General features: G+C 43.5%; 1 protein-coding gene across 1 annotated transcript in view; it reads right to left on the reverse strand.

The window, feature by feature from the left end:
- Nucleotides 1-18,736, reverse strand: part of LOC145415036 (1-acyl-sn-glycerol-3-phosphate acyltransferase alpha-like) — a 207,605-nt gene that overhangs the window by 139,597 nt on the left and 49,272 nt on the right. Inside the window, exon 2 of the mRNA XM_080284454.1 lies at nucleotides 6,032-6,165. Coding sequence (XP_080140580.1) covers nucleotides 6,032-6,165 — 134 coding nt within the window. The remainder of the gene's footprint in view (nucleotides 1-6,031; nucleotides 6,166-18,736) is intronic.

Genomic DNA, 18,736 nt, shown 5'->3' on the forward strand with positions numbered 1-18,736 from the left:
CCACTGCCTGATATTATAACTACAAACATTATTCTATGAATTTCATGTAGTTTGGAATCCACATTCCATAAAAAAAAAAAACACTCTGAAAGCAATGTAAATTATGAGCACATACGAGCTTTCAATGCGAGCTCGTTCACCGATGGTATTCTGAGGCGGAGCTGTCATTTATTATTTATAAACACGCTCACACTTTATATTCCTAGTACTTTATTACACTTATTTATACAGTATATACAATATTAAACTTATCCATAAGTTTCTTTCAGTACTAGTAGTTTATTTTCACTCCAGGCATTCACTTTCTCGTTCAGTAAACTCGCGTACAGAGTGAAGCTTTCACTTTCACTTTCTTTACTCGAAATATTTATACACGCTACAGCGAAGCTTTCACTTTCATTACTCCAACTATTTATACTCGTATTCTTATACAGTATTACTAATTATTTACATTTCTATTTACATTTCTATTTACATTCTCTATTTTATTTACATTATTTACATTTTTATTTTATTTACACTATGTTATGCACAGTCACTTACAGTAACTTATAAAACTATTTTCCACTGTTCAATTATATTTACATTCATTTCTTTCACTTGCTATTTACACATTATTTACACATTACTTACATTTCCACTTGCACTGTTTTAGAGTCACCAGAAAGATCGTAGTCACTGTCCATCATTATCATTGATAAGTTAGCCAGTTCACGTTCCACAGCAGAGTCACTTAGCCCTTTACCCCTTTCCACACAAGGTTTAGAAGGGGTAGAGGTCACAGAGCCCTTTGCAGGGGGCTCAGAAGCTGCGGAATTGGACAGGTGCGAATCCGACGTGGTTTCACCTCGAAAGACGACAGTAAACTGAATGATGTGGCGTATTATGGGCAGGGAGGGGTTGACAATGTCAACGTGGTGACAGCTGCTAATTTATATGCTATGAAATGATTGGCAGGAAATCTAGAGAATACATAATATATTAGGTAGTTCCAGGTGAATGTAAATATCACTTAGGCATCTCCCTTCCTTTCTTATATATATTTTTATTACGAGAATAGGACATACGGCATATTTCAAGGGGAAATAAACAGGGAAAATTAATGAACGAGTGCACGTGGGGTGTTGCCAGGTGATGATTAGCCCACTCCAGATGTATGGCAGTATCAATTACCTTTTCTCTTACTTTTATATATTATTTTGTATAAGAATAGGGCATAGGGCACACTTCAATGGATAAAATGAGTGGAAAAATCCATCCAGGATTTGCGCAGCGCGGCTGGGCAGGTGGGAGGAAAGGGTAATGGAGGGGAGGTAAGGAGGGGAGTCAAGGACAGGGGACAAATGGCTAAACTGTCAACAGTGGATGGTAGTACAGATGACATTAGCAGAATTGAGTATAGCTGGACACTGGTAGCACTGATAGATGATGCAAGCCACCACTTGAAAGCCCGGGCGAATTCAAAATAACACAGAATCACAAAAGTGACACCCCGCGGTATGATCCCTTGCTCCCGAGCGTCACGCAAGTGACGCCCCACGGTTAAAGGGTTAAGAACATGTTCTACTCTAAGGTGCATGATAGACTCAAGAAAGAGACAAGTGACAACACAATTCTGCACCAGATTCAAGAACATGAGGAAAATTCTGACGGCGGCGACGACCCACACCACACACCTGCAGCCGCTCCACAGTCTTGGGACCTTCCCAGCAGTCCACAGGCTACACCAGCAGCAATGTCTCCCAGGTCGGAACAGTCACAAACTAGTCCAGAGAAGTCCAGACCGGGCCCATCCTCAAGGCCAGACCAGTCTCCTAGTGCACCCACACCCCTGCCACCACCTGCCAATTCTTGACCTGCCAAGACAACAAGTCAGTTCTGGAAGGAATTCAGCATAAAAAATGCAGTGGATACCATGGTCAAAAGCTGGAGCAAAATTACCCCAGCCACTATAGTACACGGGTGGAAGAAACTTTTCCCTCACCTGAATGTGGAAGGTGACCTGCAGAGGGAGGAAGACACTCTGGCGGCTGCTGTGGAAGCTATCAGAAACACAAGCCAAGATGCAGCAGAGGTGGACGAAACGGCTGTAAGACAACACTTGACACACTACAACCTAGACTCAGGTGTGGTAGACATAACAGAAGAAGAGATGAACTCTGGTGAAGAGGAGAATGAAAAGCGAGAGCACACTGCAGAGGGAACGATGAGCACTCAGAAATTGTCCCAGACTCTGTCCACCACAACCGACATGGCAACCACCTTCGATGCATACACCAGGACTATGCCTGAGGCTACCAACATCCCATCGACCTTGAGTGATCTGAAGTCTCAAGTGATGGCCGTCTACAACAGAAACATACAGGAGCAGAGACATGTCTGGATCACACAATATTTTCATGAAAGACAAAATGTGGCTGCTATTCTGCAAGACTTGGACGTGCATGCAGGGGTGGATGAAGGAGGAGAAGTGGACAGAGAGGACGTGGAGGTGCTGGAGCCTGAGTTCAATTTCAAGGGCTTCGGCATAGGTGATGGGACTTTCCCAGAGAGGCCCATGTCACCTAGTAACTAGCCCAGCTACCCTCAACACACCTTCACCTGCCACTCAAGTCAGTCTTCACTTTATTTCTGGTAAGAATTTTTGGTGTTGCAGCTCTTTATAACAGCTTTAATGTCTTTTCAGGTACATGTTCATTGTGTTCTGCTGTTTTAGCACTAGTAAACACTCTTCATTAAATTTTGGGTAGGGCCTGTTTGGTGTTATAGTACTTTATGAAATTGTAGGCACATGTCCAACTGGAACACTCCTCTATTTTTCCCATTGATTTTTAACTTCACATTTCGACATGTCTCGTTTCGCACGGTTTTGGCGAAATATCCGCGGTGGAAAAACAAGGATTTACTGTACAGTATATAGGTTATTAAGTAAGATATTCACATTTAGCATTTAATCAGTTCTACCTGACTGCCCTTCCCTCAGTCTCTTCATTAGACTGAGGGTTTACTACATACTGTATCAATGATTTTTAAAATTTTCCTAAAAGGTATCAAGGTACAGGTACACCTCGATATACGATACCCCCTTGATGCGATACCCAGGCTTAACGATGGGGGTAGAAATACCACGATACCCCACTTAATGATGGTCAAACCAAGGTTTAATGATGGGTTTTTATTTTCATTTTACCCATTTTGATTATATTTTAGACTAATATTGTGTGTTTAGGTTGATTTATAAATTTTTAAACTTAGATTAACGTGGAGTGAATACTGTCATTTTGGGGTACGGTTTACTAAGCTTGATTTTTTCCAGACTTATATTTGACAATTTTCAGATTTTATTTGTTGGTTTTAGTGAGTTGTTTACAGGTGTTAGGTCAGCTTCCTTTACAGCTGTTGGGCCATTTAGATTGACTTTAAACTTGTTTTGGGGCTCATCTGGGCGGATTTTGAACTTGGTTCGGGGGACCAAGGCTGAAAAACGCATCCCATTACTTTACATGTTAAATCTACCCCAATATACCATACCCTGCCTAACGATGAGTTTTTTCCTAACCAATTGCATCGTTAAACTAGGGTAATCTTGTACAGTATAAACCCAAAGAATACTGTACTGAAATACAGTACAGTAGTGTGAACACTTGTCCTTCTGGTGAGTGTCCTCCTAACAAAAACTTAGTACAGCACTGTAGGGCGTTAACCTCTTGTAATACAGTGTGTGGATGGTAGGTGGTAGTGCATGCACTCTGTGTTTGTTAGTGTGTCAAGTGGCATTGTGTAGAATGGATGCTAGGTGGCACTGCATGCACCATTTGTTTGTTAGTGTGTTAAGTGGCATTGTGCAGAGTGGATGCATTAGCTGCATGTGTGTGTTTTTTTGTCATTGTGTTTGGGTTAGTATGAAAGTTCTGTGATCTCAAAAATGGAGGATGTGAAAGAACAACGTGTGTGCATCAAGTTATGTGTGAAACTCGAGAAGAACATGGCGGAAACTTATGAGTTAAAACATGCATTTAGTGACTATGCTTTGGAGGTTACACAAACCCATGACTGCTTTAAGTGTTTTAAAAATGGACGAATGTCAACAGATGACAATGCACGTTCTGGTAGCCGTTTCACCAGTTCAACTCCTGACAATGTAGCCAAAGTTCGTGCAACCATCCTGAAGACAGCAGGTCAATCCACAATGTTTGTGACACTGTTAGCTTATCGTATGGAACTTGTCTACTGCTTTTGTCTGGTGACCTTGACATGAGATGAATTGTCACCAAGTCTGTCTGACTGAGGCTCCTGACTGATGACCAAAATCAGCATTACATGGACGTCTGCATGGAGCTCAAGGAAATGGTCAGAAGTGACCCTAACTTCCTCTCAGGTGTCATTACTGGTGATGAAAGCTGGTTTACGGGTATGACTTGAGAACCAAGCAACAATCACTGCAGTGGAAGAGCCCAGCTTTGTCCCAGCCAAAGAAGACACATCAGGTCAAGAGCGATGTGAAGTCAATGCTCATCACTTTCTTTGGCATGGAGGGCAGTTCAAGGAATTCATTCCTCATGGACAGACTGTTAATGCAAAGTTCTATTGTGATGTTTTGAGACTGCTCCTGGAGGAAGTGAGGCAAAAAGTCCATACAAGTGGCACACAAACAAATGGATGTTTCACCAAGACAATGCACCTGCGCACACAGCCCATATTGTTCAGCATTTTTTGGGATAAAAAAACATGCTGGTTGTCCCTCACCCCTTGTATTCGCCAGATTTGGCCCACTGTGAGTTTTTCCTCTCTTTGAAAATGAAAATCCAGCTGAAAGGACTAAGATCTGACACCATTAAAGAGATCCAGGAGAAATCGCAGAAGGTCCTGAACAAGCTGATGCTCAAGGACTTCCAAAATATATTCCGATCGTGGGTGAAGCGCTGGGATCGATGTCTGCATGCCCAAGGAGACTACTCTAATGGGCATAGTAGTGAATTTGACTTGAACCAAGTTTTTTTCCTTCTTTAGTTTAATTTCTGGATCTTTTGGGTGGCACCTCATATTATACATAAGTATATTACAGATCTCCTACTGAACACTTGATATAACCGTCAGCCTCTCCCCCCAGTTGTCAAAAGTTTAATGTACTACCTCCCTGCATGGGGGCAGTGGATGCAGCCACTGATGCCATGTAGCTGAGGATTTCTGAACAGATATCTCCTCTCCATGGCACCCCATGACATAACTTACACTGACGTGAGACAAATGACATCAACAGCTGATACAGTCCTGGCAAGTTCCAAAGCATGGAGGAGGAGGTGGATGTGAAGCGGATGCAGAGGAAGAGAATGTAGAAGAGAACTGGAAAAGGATGAAGAAGTGGAAGAGGAGGTGAAAGAGGAAGTGGTGGACGAAATGGATATAGAGGAGGATGTGGAAAATTGTCTGATGGCAGAAGAGGATGTGGAAGAAAATGGAGATGTGGAAGTGAATCCTTGAGAGGAAAAGGAAGTAGAAGAGGATGTGTAGGAAGAAGAAGAAATGGAATAGGAAGTGGCGAATGAATAAGAGGAGGATTTTTCCTGATTTATTCTTAGCACTACAAGACATTACACAGCTTTAAGGATACAGGTACTTCCCATATTAAAGGGGTTAACCACTTCAATCAGGTCTCTCTTATGCTATGTAAAACCATCTAGCAGTAGGTTTAATGAAAACACATCAGACTGAATGGAGTAATGGACACTTCCTAACCAAACTATTGTGACAGGTCTCTCCTAAGCTGAATTATAAACATGCAGTGTGGGCAACAATAATTGTACATCATCATCCAAAATGGGAAAACTGAAACAAACTGAACTGAAACACTGATGACTGTCTGTGAGGTGTGTCATCTAAGGAGTCTAAGGAGAAGAAAATCCCAGTTGCATTTCCATTCTGGTGTCCTAAGAACAATATATACAGTAGAGTCACCTTATATCTAAGTTAGTTTTTGAAAATGGACAATATATAGTACTGGTCACTAAATATATAAAAAAACAACACTAACCTAGAAAGTCTACAGAGCTCTGGTGGTTAGCAACAACTATGGCTGGTCTGTCAGGCGTGATGTGTTCCACCCCCTCCACCTGCCAGTGCAGTCCCAGTAGAGGATTCAATAAACGCAAAGGGTATGTTGCAATGCTGTGGAAGGAAGAAACATTCAATTACTTGGGTGGCTGTTGCTGGTGTTGTTACTATGGCCCCATGCTCATCATGATATAAACTTAGTAGACTGTAGCCTGCAACTGCCCCTCTCCTACAGTTCACTGTTCCCCATCCACAGACAAGGCGTGACTCTGAGAACATTTTGTCACGGGGTTTTTAAAATAAATGCAATTATTAAATGATAATTCTCAATAATACTGAAGAGCAGGGACAATGAATTGTCTTGCTAAATCAAGCAATGATTACTTTATGCCGGCCCGCTTCGCCGACTCTCTCAGAACGAGAATTTATAAACTTTCTCAACAGTACACAGCAGAGACTAATTACAATTGCTGTTTATTAGTACTGTTAGCCTCTGGAGAAAGTGACTTCACCCCTGACAATAAATAACTAATACTATTCATATCAGGTTCTTGCTGATGCGTAACTCCTAGAAGGCACAACGGATTTTAAGCTTAACAACAAGACTGGCCTAAGTACCAGTTATGAATAGCAAAGCGTTTATGCATGCCAGGAGCTATAAGGGAAATATGCTTAATTATGGAGAAATGAAACACGAGTTTACATTACATTAAGCTCAAAGAAAAAGAACTGTTAAATTTATTAATTACAAAGGAACAAATTCACGTTACATCTCAGAGTGAATTCAAAATAATGAGATCGCACTCACTCGCTCACTCAGAAGCTAATCTCTTAAACCTAGGAAAATACAAAAAGGAAATACTGGTCAATGTAGCGTATCACCAAGGAAGGGTGGGAGCCTGGAGAACTGTAGTCTAGTGGAGTCTGGGTGCTAGATGACCTCTCTCGCTCTCACTACTGGAGCACAGAACCTCGCTCCGTTGCAACAGACAAAAGACTGTTCAAATACAGGATGCACAGGCCAGCCGAGAGAAGGCGTGGCCAACGGTCGAGGCAAGCAGGGGCGAACAATAAAGAAACAATATATCGCTCAGTAGAGCACTTAATGACGTGCATAGATCGGTCACTTCTGAAACAGTGACGAATGTTTTGAAAAAAGTATACCACCGAAATGGAGAGAGAAACGGTTAACTGAACGATACACAGTGAGTTTTCCACTAATAGTTCGTGGTTTCTCACAAAAGGAAAATGTCGCGAATTTGATTCGTGACATTACGCCCCTTCAAAATGAAATTTTTTCCTTATGGGAAAAAATTTGAGGATATATATATGTATGTACACATCCTAACTCAGTCACACAAGATTCACACTGTGGTGTGTGTGCTATCCTGCTACAGGAGAAAATCACTATCGCCAATGAGCGTAAAAACCTCGTATTTATGATAATAGAGGCAAGCTTGAGGGAAAAAACTCCGTGACGACGGTGAAAATCCTGTACTCAGGTCAAACTGAGCGAAAGTTCGCTACATTTACACTGATAACTAATTGTTGTGTAGCGTGGTGTATGTGATACATGGTGTAGGTGTGACAGTTGTAGTGTAACTGTACCTACGTGTAAAATGATAGTAAATATTAATATGGCGACAACGAAGGCAGAGGAGAAGAGGCGGCAGCGTGCGGCAGACGTCAGCTGGCCCGCACAGCAAAACTGCTACACCCATCACTGTACCTGCAAAATCAATTAAGGTGGAGCATCAAAAGTGTCAATGAGACAAAAATCCTTATTACATTACAATTACTTTCTCTGCCTAGCAATCAGTACATGCTACAAAAGGTACGCTCTAGCTGAAAAATACGAGTGATAGCCTTAGATTCGTACATTCGAGGTCGCCATTAATTTATTAGGTAGATTATTAACCAGAAAACGTAGTCCCTGGACGCCGTTGGTCTCGAGGACTCGTGTAGTTTACTGGTTAAACTTAACTCTACACTTACGATTAGTGTCGGCAAGTTGAGAATCCTTATGCAAACTCGGGCTTGTGTGTCCGCAGACACAGCCTCGAACTGCACACGGGTCCTCAACCTCTGCCTTAAGCTAGAGCCTATATTAATATCGGGGAGCTGAGAATCCCTGTGCAAACTCGGGCTCCTGTGTCCGCAGACACAGCCTCGAGTCGCCTCTGCAGGGTTCTCTCTTGAACTTTCCCCTTAACATACAGTACTTATATTAATATCGGGGAGCTGAGAATCCTTGTGCAAACTCGGGCTCGTGTGTCCGCAGACACAGCCTCGAGTCGCCTCTGCAGGGTTCTCTCTCGAACTTTCCCCTTAACCTAAAGTACTTATAATAATATCAGGGAGCTGAGAATCCTTGTGCAAACTCGGGCTCGTGTGTCCGCAGACACAGCCTCGAGTCGCCTCTGCGGGGTTCTCTCTCGAACTTCCCCCTTAACTTACGGTACATAATATGTATGTACAGGCCCTGGACATGATGTGTCCTGTGGGGCCAATGGGCGAGACATCAGGTATGCACCCACTTCACCACTACCCTGTCTCTCAACTGACTCAGAGATTACGGGTGTGGTTACAAACGGCACAGGAAGGACTTGTTCCTGATTGGTGTTACATGGACACATATTGCAGGAACGCACAAAACTATCTATGTCTCGTCCCATCCCTGGCCAGAAAAAGTCAGCTCGGATACGTCCCTGGGTCTTCCTTTTGCCCATGTGACCTCCTGAGGCTGAGCAATGACCCCATTCTAACACTGCTAGGCGGTACTTGGCGGGAATGACAAACTGCAGTCGAACCTCGCCCTCGGGTGTTTGTGACTCACGGTAGAGCCGTCCTTGTTTACGAAGGAACTTGGCTCGACCTCCCCATGAATACTTAATCACTCGACCCTTTTGTTTGTTCCGCACGGCAGCAAGTGTCGGGTCAGAATGTTGTTCTTGAACAACAAGTTGGCTACACATCAGATCTTGCGGCAATTCAATGGTCACAGGGGTGACACAATCTGGAGCCTCAGTCATGGCTCGTGTTTCTGCAGCCGAAGTCTGAGTAGCGTCATCTTCAGTGCAACTATCCTTGACACCGGGAATATTGCCTACGATTAGGTCAATTAAAGGTTCTGGCATGACAACTGCGAGTGTCGTACCAGTATAAAATGGAGATGCCACCTGGATACATGCCTCAGGGAACAATCTCGCTGATCCATCAATAAGGTTAGCGTGGATCTGTCGACCTGTGTACTGCTCAGGCCGAACTAGACTCTGCTTGACAGAGCAACCTGAGGATCCATTATCTCTCAGGACCTTCACAGGAATGTCTCCCACAAACCCTGGCTGAACAAGGAAGGTACTGTCACCTGTGGGACGGCGGCCTGTGGAGGAAGCAGCTAGCCACTCATGAGGCTGCTGAATTGATGCGGCAAACATAGTGCCCTGAGAATTTGATACTTGAGGGGTCGTACTCACTGCCTGTGGAAATGGAACACTGGCCATCTGTGGAGGGGGTTTCACTGTCACTGTGGGACTAGTGAACTGTGGGGGAGTACCCATACTGGTAGGGACGTGACCACCGTGCTGCTGTTGAGGAATGAAGGCTGCGTTCGCCTCCTGCCTCCTATTCACTTGAGCTGGTGGTGAAAAGGACGGTCCCGACGGTCGGTTGCGTGGCTGATACTGCTGCTGGTTAGGGTACCTGTTGTACCGCTTCCACTCAGGTTTCTGAGTGTTTTGCCCCTGGTCCTTCCACTGCGGTTTTGGACGCTGGCCATTATTCTGAGAATGGCCTTGTTGCTGGGGTTCAATCTGAGATGATTTCCCAGAATAATGAGCTTTACTGTTCCAGGTATGCTGCTTGCAAGTTTGATACCCGTATGCAGTGAAATATGCGTCAGCCTTTTCTACCATTTGGCTGGCATCTTTCACCTGGCAGATCTTAAGCTGTGCTATGAGCTCAGCAGCCCACGACCTCTCTAGCTGTGTACGCAGCATAAGGTCAATTATCCCCTCACGCATGGAAGGAATTTCATCTTTCTCCATCCACTCATTTAAGTAAGCAGTGAGACGGTCGAGGAACTGAACAGCTGTCTCCTTGTCTTGGAGACGAGCTCGCATGAACTGAACTCTGGCGTCGTCTACTGTGAGACCAAACGCCTTAATGAGTGCAGCTTTCATCATCTCATACGTGAGATTGTCTCCACGAATTCTGTGGAGAATATCGAGGGCAGGGCCCTCAAATAAACTAAGAAATTGGAGCCGCTTAGCTGCCTCATCCAGTTGATACATGTCTGCCATGTCCTCAAAACGAGCAATGTACAGCTCGATTCGCTCGCCTTCCTTGTATGAAGGAAACTTGATGCATGGAGTCGCCATAACATGTGCAGGGAGAACGCTCGTGGAGCTTGGACCAACTGCACCAGATGTGTCTGAAGCCAAGGAATCTCGCTTGAGCTTCAGCACTTCAAGTTCATGTTTTTCGCGTGCTTCTCGCTCGGCACATTCGTGTTCCCGTTCTCTGTCTCGTTGTTCCCGCTCGTATTCGCGTTGTTGTCGCTCTTGTACTAGCTCGAGTTCGCGTTGTTTTTGCTCGTGTTCGCGCTGTTCTCGCTCGTATTCGCGCTCTTTCTCACGCTGCTCTTGCTTATATGCATGCTCTCTTTCACGTTGTTCGCACTGTTCTCGCTCATATTCGCGCTGAATCTTACGCTCTTTACGGGCATCATTCTCGCGCTGCTGCTCCTGATTATGCCGTGAGAGTATGTACTCCTTAATTTCAGTTGGGTCCGTAAGACCCATATCTTTGGCTTCCTGTAAAAATACAGTGGTAGCCATGACGCTAATTTATTAAGCAAGCTGAAACTGAGTACTGACTGCTGCTTCACAAACGAATGCTAATAAACACAAGTAAAGAATACAGACACAAGCTAGTGGTGACCAGTCTTATCTATTTAACTGGAAAAGAATAAAGCAAAAATGCAAATGACTGGGAAGACTCAATAATGAACGCAATGGGTACGACGAGTTCCCAGGAGCGAATAAAATCGTCTGGCGTTACCAAGAATAAAGTACTAAATATAGTTAAATACTCTGTGGATTAATAAAGCAGAAATTCACTTGCTAAACTAACGGTAAACACCAGTAAGCTTGTGCCTATAAACTTTAATGATAAATTCCTAAATATGAACGAGTGAGTATTTTCTCGTGAACAGCTTTAGAGCTAGGAGTTAATATCCTGGCGAGGTCGCCAATTGTCATGGGACTTTTAAATAAATGCAAAATTAAAGGTTAATGTTCAATAATACTGAAGAGCAGGGACAATGAATTGTCTTGCTAAATCAAGCAATGATTACTTTATGCCGGCCCGCTTCGCTGACTCTCTCAGAATGAGAATTTATAAACTTTCTCAACATTACACAGCAGAGACTAATTACAATTGCTGTTTATTAGTACTGTTAGCCTCTGGAGAAAGTGACTTCACCCCTGACAATAAATAACTAATACTATTCATATCAGGTTCTTGCTGATGCGTAACTCCTAGAAGGCACAACGGATTTTAAGCTTAACAACAAGACTGGCCTAAGTACCAGTTATGAACAGCAAAGCATTTATGCAAGCTAGGAGCTATAGGGGAAATAAGCTTAATTATGGAGAAATGAAACACGAGTTTACATTACATTAAGCTCAAAGAAAAAGAACTGTTAAATTTATTAATTACAAAGGAACAAATTCACGTTACATCTCAAAGTGAATTCAAAATACTGTAATGAGATCGCACTCACTCGCTCACTCAGAAGCTAATCTCTTAAACCTAGGAAAATACAAAAAGGAAATACTGGTCAATGTAGCGTATCACCAAGGAAGGGTGGGAGCCTGGAGAACTGTAGTCTAGTGGAGTCTGGGTGCTAGATGACCTCTCTCGCTCTCACTACTGGAGCACAGAACCTCACTCCATCGCAACAGACAAAAGACTGTTCAAATACAGGATGCACAGGCCAGCCGAGAGAAGGCATGGCCAACGGTCGAGGCAAAGCAGGGGCGAACAATAAAGAAACAATATATCGCTCAGTACAGCACTTAATGACGTGCATAGATCGGTCACTTCTGAAACAGTGATGAATGTTTTGAAAAAAGTATACCACCGAAATGGAGACAGAAATGGTTAACTGAACGATACACAGTGAGTTTTCAACTAATAGTTCGTGGTTTCTCAAAAAAGGAAAATGTCGCGAATTTGATTCGTGACACATTTGAACATTATTAACACGTAGCAAACCATTTTGGTTATACTGATGCCACCTCATGATACTGAAACATTATTCAGTCATAAATATCCTGTATAGCTTTCAATGGTACTTCACTATATTACCAGTAAGCCATCTCAGTAGGATGACTAGGCTGTGGAAACCAGCAGCTGTCCCGACAGTTCTCCAATTAATGGCTTATAAGATTTGCGTACGTTACAGCAGCTAGATAATGTGTGTGGTCTCACTCATGACTATGCAGTTACTGGTGGCAAAGAGAATGCCTACCCTGTGAAAAGCATTATCTGCCTGACCCTCATGCTTAATATTTTCTAACACTTACAAATATATCACTCTGAATACACCCAACTTTACTGCGCCTATGAGAAGCCTACATGTGGTAGCGCTGTGCATCCTGGGTAAGAAACTGTGGTATCCACCTGCAAGCCAAACTCCCTCAAATTTCCCTTTCCCTTGCTATGGAGAGGGCCCCAGTTCAACTCTGGTGAGGCACTGATCACCATAAGGGGATGCCAATTTCCTACATAGTTAGTGTATGTACTGTACTGTACCTGTACTGTACTGTGGTCAATGAGCCTGCTCAGCAAGACAGATCTGGGTTATGCGACATCAACAACAGCATAAATATCTGTACTCACTTGACACATCCTGCATCTCTCTGAATTAAGCCAAGATTTAAGGAACTTTTTTAGGGTAATACCCAAAAATTTATGAGTAAACTGAAACTACCCCCAGACTTTAAAGTAAACACAAACAACCCAATTTGCTCCTGAAACTGTTCCATATGATACTGTATAGCATGCAAAAAAATTCAAATTAAAAAAATGTTTATCGAGATATATAAGAATTATTATGGAGAACGAGAGATCAGAAATCCTAGTGAGTGACGAACACAGCATCTTTAAGAGCAGCAGAGGATGTGTGGATCAAATATTTGCAGTAAGACGGATAGTGAAGAGGGTGTGTGAGAAGGATTATAAGGTGTTTATGGCATTTATGGATCTGGAAAAAGCATAGGACAAAGTAGAAAGAGAATGACTGCGGAAGGTTCTGCATATGTACGGTGTAGATGGTACACCGCTAGGTGCCGTCAAGAGTTTTAATGATGGTAGTGAGGAATGTGTAGGGGTAAATGGGCATCTAATTGGCTCACGATCAATGTGGGCGTGCAACAAGGTTGTGTAATGTCCCCATAGTTGTTCAATATATAAATGGACAGGGTGATGAGAGAAGTAAAAACACAAGTAATGGAGAGAGGGATGGCATTGATAATGAATGGTGATGGATGGAATATCTCAAAGTTGTTGTATGATGATGATGCAGTGCTACTTGCAAATACTGGACAAGAGCTTTGGTAAACTAGTGCTGAGTTTTGTAGATGTCTGTGAGCATTGTGCCTTGAGAGTAAATGTAGAAAAGGGTAAAGTGATGGTTACTGAGAGAGAAGGTGGCTCCCAGTGTGATGTTACAGTAAACAAAGGGAGACTGGAATTGGTGAGAAAGTTCAAATACCTGGGTACAGTGATAGAAAGGAGAGGAAAATGTGCAAAAGACGTGGGAAGTAGAGTGACACAAGGAAGGAAGGCGCCTGGTGCTATGAAGGCCTTGTTAAAAAACAGAGGCTTCAATAACACGGCTGCACGAGGCTTACATGAAGGAGTGTTAGTGCCAACTTTAACATATGGATGTGGTAGATGGGGGTGCCCATCATCCACCTACTTAGTGTAGTGGTACTCTGTTTTTAGGGTAGCTCTACAATAAGTGGCAAGCTAAATGATTTCCTGTAAACCAGGAAAGCATTTACAATACTGGGTGATAACCTTATAACCAACCAACACGTGTTACCTACATGGCAACAAGTGGGTTGGCGGAGGGTTAGTGCCCCTCCTTGGAAAACAACATACTAAAAATATGAACAAGAAGCCTCGGACCAGGACTGATCAAAATGTGACGACTAAGGAAAGAACAAATGACGTGGTACAGATTGCGACGTGGAATGTAAGGGGTGCAAATGATGAGGTGAGAGAGAGAAAGATTGTCCAGGAGCATGTGGGTGTGAAAGTAGATGTATGTGGGTTAAATGAAACTAAATGGAGAGGAGAGAGTGTGAGAGAATGAGAGTATGGATGGGGTATATGTGTGGGAGTAGATGAGAATGAGAGGGCAAAAGAAGATGTGTGTATTATTGTAACAGATAAGATAGCATGGATCAGTTGGCTCATGGACTGTGTGGGTAGGATCGAAAGATGAACTACAAATGTGGATGACTGTGTGCGTGTATGCCGATGCAAGATCGTGCAAGCAGAGTGAGAGAAGAGTTCTGGACAAGTTTGGAAGGGTGCATGAAAAAGTTTGAAAGGAATGAGAGAGTGTTTTTGATTGGCGATATGAATGGTAAAGTAGGAAATGTGAAGGCAGATGGAGTAGTTGGTGAGGGGTGTGCCTGCTGAGACAGATGAGAATGGCAGTGTGTTAGTGGACATTTGTGTTGAAAGAGGTTGGTGATAGCCAATACCCTCTTCAGACACAAAAAGATCCATAGGTATACATGGCAAATGATGAGAAGGGTGGGTGATGAACTGAATGAACGGAAGGCAATGACTGATTACGTGTGTGTGGATGAAAGGATGAAAAGGTGTGCAATGGATGCAAGAGCATATAGAGGCTGGGGGAGTAGACTGTCTGACCATCACATGGTGGTGGTCAGAATCAAGGTCCAACTGAAATGGAGAAATAGAAGAAGAGAAGGACAGGAGAAAGTAGTATATGCAAGGAGGGTGGAAAGGTTACAAGAGGATGAAAAAAAAAAAAAGGCAGAATATAAGAGAGAAGTGGAGGAGTGACTGGATAAATATGGATTGGGGCAGATGGGGGACATGGAAGATGTGTGCAAGATATTAACAGAAGAAATTTGTGCAGCATGTGAGGTGGTGTGTGGGTTGAAGAGAAGATGAAAGGGGATGCAAGGAACAGCATGGTGGAATAAAGAGATGAGACAGGCTGTGGCAAAAAAGAAGAAAGCATATAGTGACTGGACAAGAAACAGGGGTGTGGAAGAAGTTTAGAGACGGAAGAGAGAATTATATGCAGAGAGGAAGAGAGAGGTGAAAAGATTAGTAAGAAAGAGTATGAACAAAGTGGATGAGGAATTTGGAAGGAATCTGAGTGTATAGTGGAAGGAATGTAAGAAAATGTTCTGGAAAGAGGTAGAGAGAGTTAGACAGGGTGGCAGTGAAGTTAGTCGGGGAGTGAAACATAAAAATGGTAGATTACTGGTGGAGAAGGCAGAAAAAGTGAGCAGATGGAGAGAACACTTTAAGGAACTGCTGAATACAGAGAATGAAAGTAATGCGAGTATAAGTGGCTGGGGAATGGCTGAGGGACGGAGGGATGTGAGATGAGTGGAAGAAATCAGTAGGATGGAAGTTGTGAAAGAAATGAAGAAAGTCATAAGCCCCAGGAATTGATGGAGTGTGTGGTGAAATGCTGAAGCATGGGGAAGACACAGTAGTAGAATGGATGTGGAAGATATGCAGATTGGCCTGGGAGGAAGGTAGAGTCCCAGAGGACTGCAAGTCAGGTATAATCATTCCCATGTTTCGTTTTCATTTTTGAAGGCTCCAACATGCTTGCATGCATCAGCCTTGGTCGCCTAAAGGCGGCTCTCCATGTTCACGATCTATTGCAGCCTCCCTATTCACTCCCTTAACCCTGAGGTCACAATGACCTTGCTCCATGTCTTCCTCCGTCTACCCCTCACAACCCCCATCCCCCCACCCCCAATATTAACACGTCTCACCTTCTGCACCCAATTATCATCCCATATCCTCTCCACATGCCCAAACCACCTCAATCTACCTTTCCTCATCACAACACCAATACACTCCAGTCCCGTCCTACCTCTCAACTCTTCCATTGTAAACCAAGCCCCCCCAGGCCTTGTACGCAGGGACGCACTGCACATCCACCTAATCATTGTCATTTCTGTATGTCTGAGCCAGCGAATATCCTCCTCCTTCACTGCCCAGGTCTCACTATCATACTGCACTATACTCCTAACACATGCTGCATACAAAGACCTCTTAGCACGTAAGGAGAGCCCTCTCAATGTCAGGAAAGGCAACAATTCCCTGAACTTCTTCCAACCACTTCTCACCCTAGCAACAGAGCTAGCTCCAGCCCCACCTCCAGCACACAACATGTCTCTCAGATAAAAAAAAATCTTCCACACACTCAAGAGATTCACCAACAAGTTCAATCCTTTCACGCCTGACAATCTCCACCTGCTCTCCCCGACACGCTGCACACATAAAATCAGCATTATCTCGCAGTCTACCTCTGATACCACTACATCTCTTGTGCACCCACTTATCACAAACACTGCAGAAGATTGAATTACTTCCCACGTCCTTGTGGCAAACTGCACATGGCCACTCTTCCTCGTCTCTGACAGTACCACCAGCAACCCTAGATATCATCACTTTTGATTAATCTGCATTAACCCTTAAGCCCCTGTGCCCCATACCATCTCTCCACTTCCAAAACCTTTCCTACGCCTCCCTTTCGTTCTCTGCAATCAACACCAAATCACCAGCATACAACATCTCCCACAGGAGTCCGTTTCTGAAGTCACGTGAGAGAGCATCAAGTCAATCTATCTATCTATTGCCAGAAGCCTTAATCCCTTATACGGGGTGGCCATAAACAAACTGCCTCCACGTCACCCTGTCCCCCCCCATTTCACTGCCCTGCTCCCAATTCACACCCCCCTCTTTCATATACCTCTCCACTCCATCCCTTCATCTCATCCTTGGCCTTCCCCTCCCTCTCTCCCCATCCACCTCACTCACATACACTTTCCTCATCAGTCTCCCACTCTCCATCCTCTCCACATGGCCAAACCACCTCAAAGTGTTTCTCCTAGTGCTTCCTATCACATCCACATCCACACCACAATGCTCCTCTCAAATAACTCATCTCCACTGCTCTCACTCTTGACTTGTGTCCCTCCAACAACGTCCAAGCTTCACTTCGATACGTCGGAGTTGGTATCACAGTACTGTCATGTAATAAATTCTTCACTTCCATGCTCACTTCCCTGTTTCTTATCACTGCCTTCAAGGAACCAGCAACCTTTCTTCCTTGTTGTACTCTTTCAAGCACTTCACCCTTCAAACTTCCATCCTTACTCATCACACTACCCTAGTACTTAAACATACTCACATTTTCCATTTCCTCATCATCCAACCTCACTGTACATTCACTGACTTCACCCCTCTCGAAGACCATAACTTTACTCTTCCCTACATTCACCTTTAAATTCCATTTCTTACACACTCTCCCAAACTCATCCACCAAGCCTTACTGCTCCACTTCGTCTTCACTTAACAACACAGAATCATTTGCGAACAACAGTTCAGGGAGTTTCCAAACACTCCCCTCTCTCATTAGGGCCACTCCAACATCCACTGCCCTACCTTGTATCTCTTTTATAACCCTATCCATTTACAAATTGAACAACCATGGGGACCTGACACATTCCTGTTTCAACCCAACCTTCAAATAGAAAAATTCACTCAGCTCACTATCCATACACACTGGAGCCTTAGCACCCTCATACATATTCTTCACAACATTCAACAACTTCCCATCTACTCCATACATTCTTAATACTTTCCACAATACTTGTCTATCCACCCTGTCATATGCTTTCCCCAAATCCATGAAGGCCGCATACAAATTCTTTCTCTTCTCAAGACACTTTTCCACTAAAGATCTAAGAATGAATAGCTGATCTACACAACCTCTTCCCTTCCCTTCCTAAAACCTCCAAATTCTTCTCCAACTAATTCTTCTGTTATTTCCCTAACTCTGTCAATAAGTATCCTAACATATACTTTTCCTATTACACTAAGAAGACAAATGCCCCAATGATTACCACACACCACTTTTTCCCCTTTCCCTTTGTACAAGGGAATACTTATACCTGACTTCCAATCATCTGGGACTTTACCTTCCTTGCATGCCAATCTGCACATCTTCCACATCCATTCTACTACTATCTCTCCCCCATACTTCAATTTTCACCACACACTCCATCAATTCCTGGGGCTTTCCTCATTTTGACTTTTTTCATTGCTTCTACAACTTCAATCCCACGGATTTCTTCCTGTTTTCTCACCTCCCTCCTCCTCCCAGCCATTCCCCAGCCATTTATACTCACATTACTTTCATTCTCTACATTCAATAATTCATTAAAGTGTTGTCTCCATCTGCTCACTTTTTCTCTCTTCTCAACTAATAATCTACCATTTTTATCTTTCACTCCCCTACTAACTTTATTGCCACCCTGTTTGACTCTCTTTACCTCTTTCCAGAACATTTTTTTACAGTCTCTCCACTTTACATTTAAATTCC

Source organism: Coenobita brevimanus, chromosome 101 (genome assembly GCF_032717465.1).
Source record: "Coenobita brevimanus isolate Jiangsu-jjx chromosome 101, ASM3271746v2, whole genome shotgun sequence".
Lineage (NCBI taxonomy): Eukaryota > Metazoa > Arthropoda > Malacostraca > Decapoda > Coenobitidae > Coenobita > Coenobita brevimanus.